We start from the raw sequence: 259 nt of genomic DNA, 5'->3' as shown, positions 1-259 counted from the left end.
GCCCTGCCCTGGCAGGCAGCCCGGCTGGGCTTGGACGAGCTGCAGAAGCCAGGTGAGACCCCTGGGTGGTGGGCAGGCAGCACCTGGGTTGGGGAGCACCCCAAAGACCTGCCAAAGGCACCCGGGGGGGCCTTGGGGTACCAGGACTGTGGGGTGCCAGGAAAGCCCCAGCTGTATTCCTGGGATCCTCCCCGCTGCCCCATGGTGCCAGTCATCATGCTGGCACACCATCCAGACCTCCAGCATGGCAGGCTGCCTG

The 259-nt window shown here is 67.6% G+C and overlaps 1 protein-coding gene across 1 annotated transcript in view; it reads left to right on the top strand.

Moving 5' to 3' along the window:
- Positions 1-3: 3 nt before the first annotated feature.
- Positions 4-259, top strand: part of LOC104621741 (sodium-dependent phosphate transport protein 2A-like) — a gene marked incomplete at both ends in the record, with an annotated part of 1,469 nt that continues 1,213 nt past the window's right edge. The window contains 1 exon segment of the mRNA XM_010288295.1: positions 4-52. Coding sequence (XP_010286597.1) covers positions 4-52 — 49 coding nt within the window.

This window comes from Phaethon lepturus, unplaced genomic scaffold, assembly GCF_000687285.1.
Source record: "Phaethon lepturus isolate BGI_N335 unplaced genomic scaffold, ASM68728v1 scaffold38195, whole genome shotgun sequence".
NCBI lineage: Eukaryota > Metazoa > Chordata > Aves > Phaethontiformes > Phaethontidae > Phaethon > Phaethon lepturus.
This window is presented reverse-complemented; position numbering and strand designations above follow the sequence as displayed.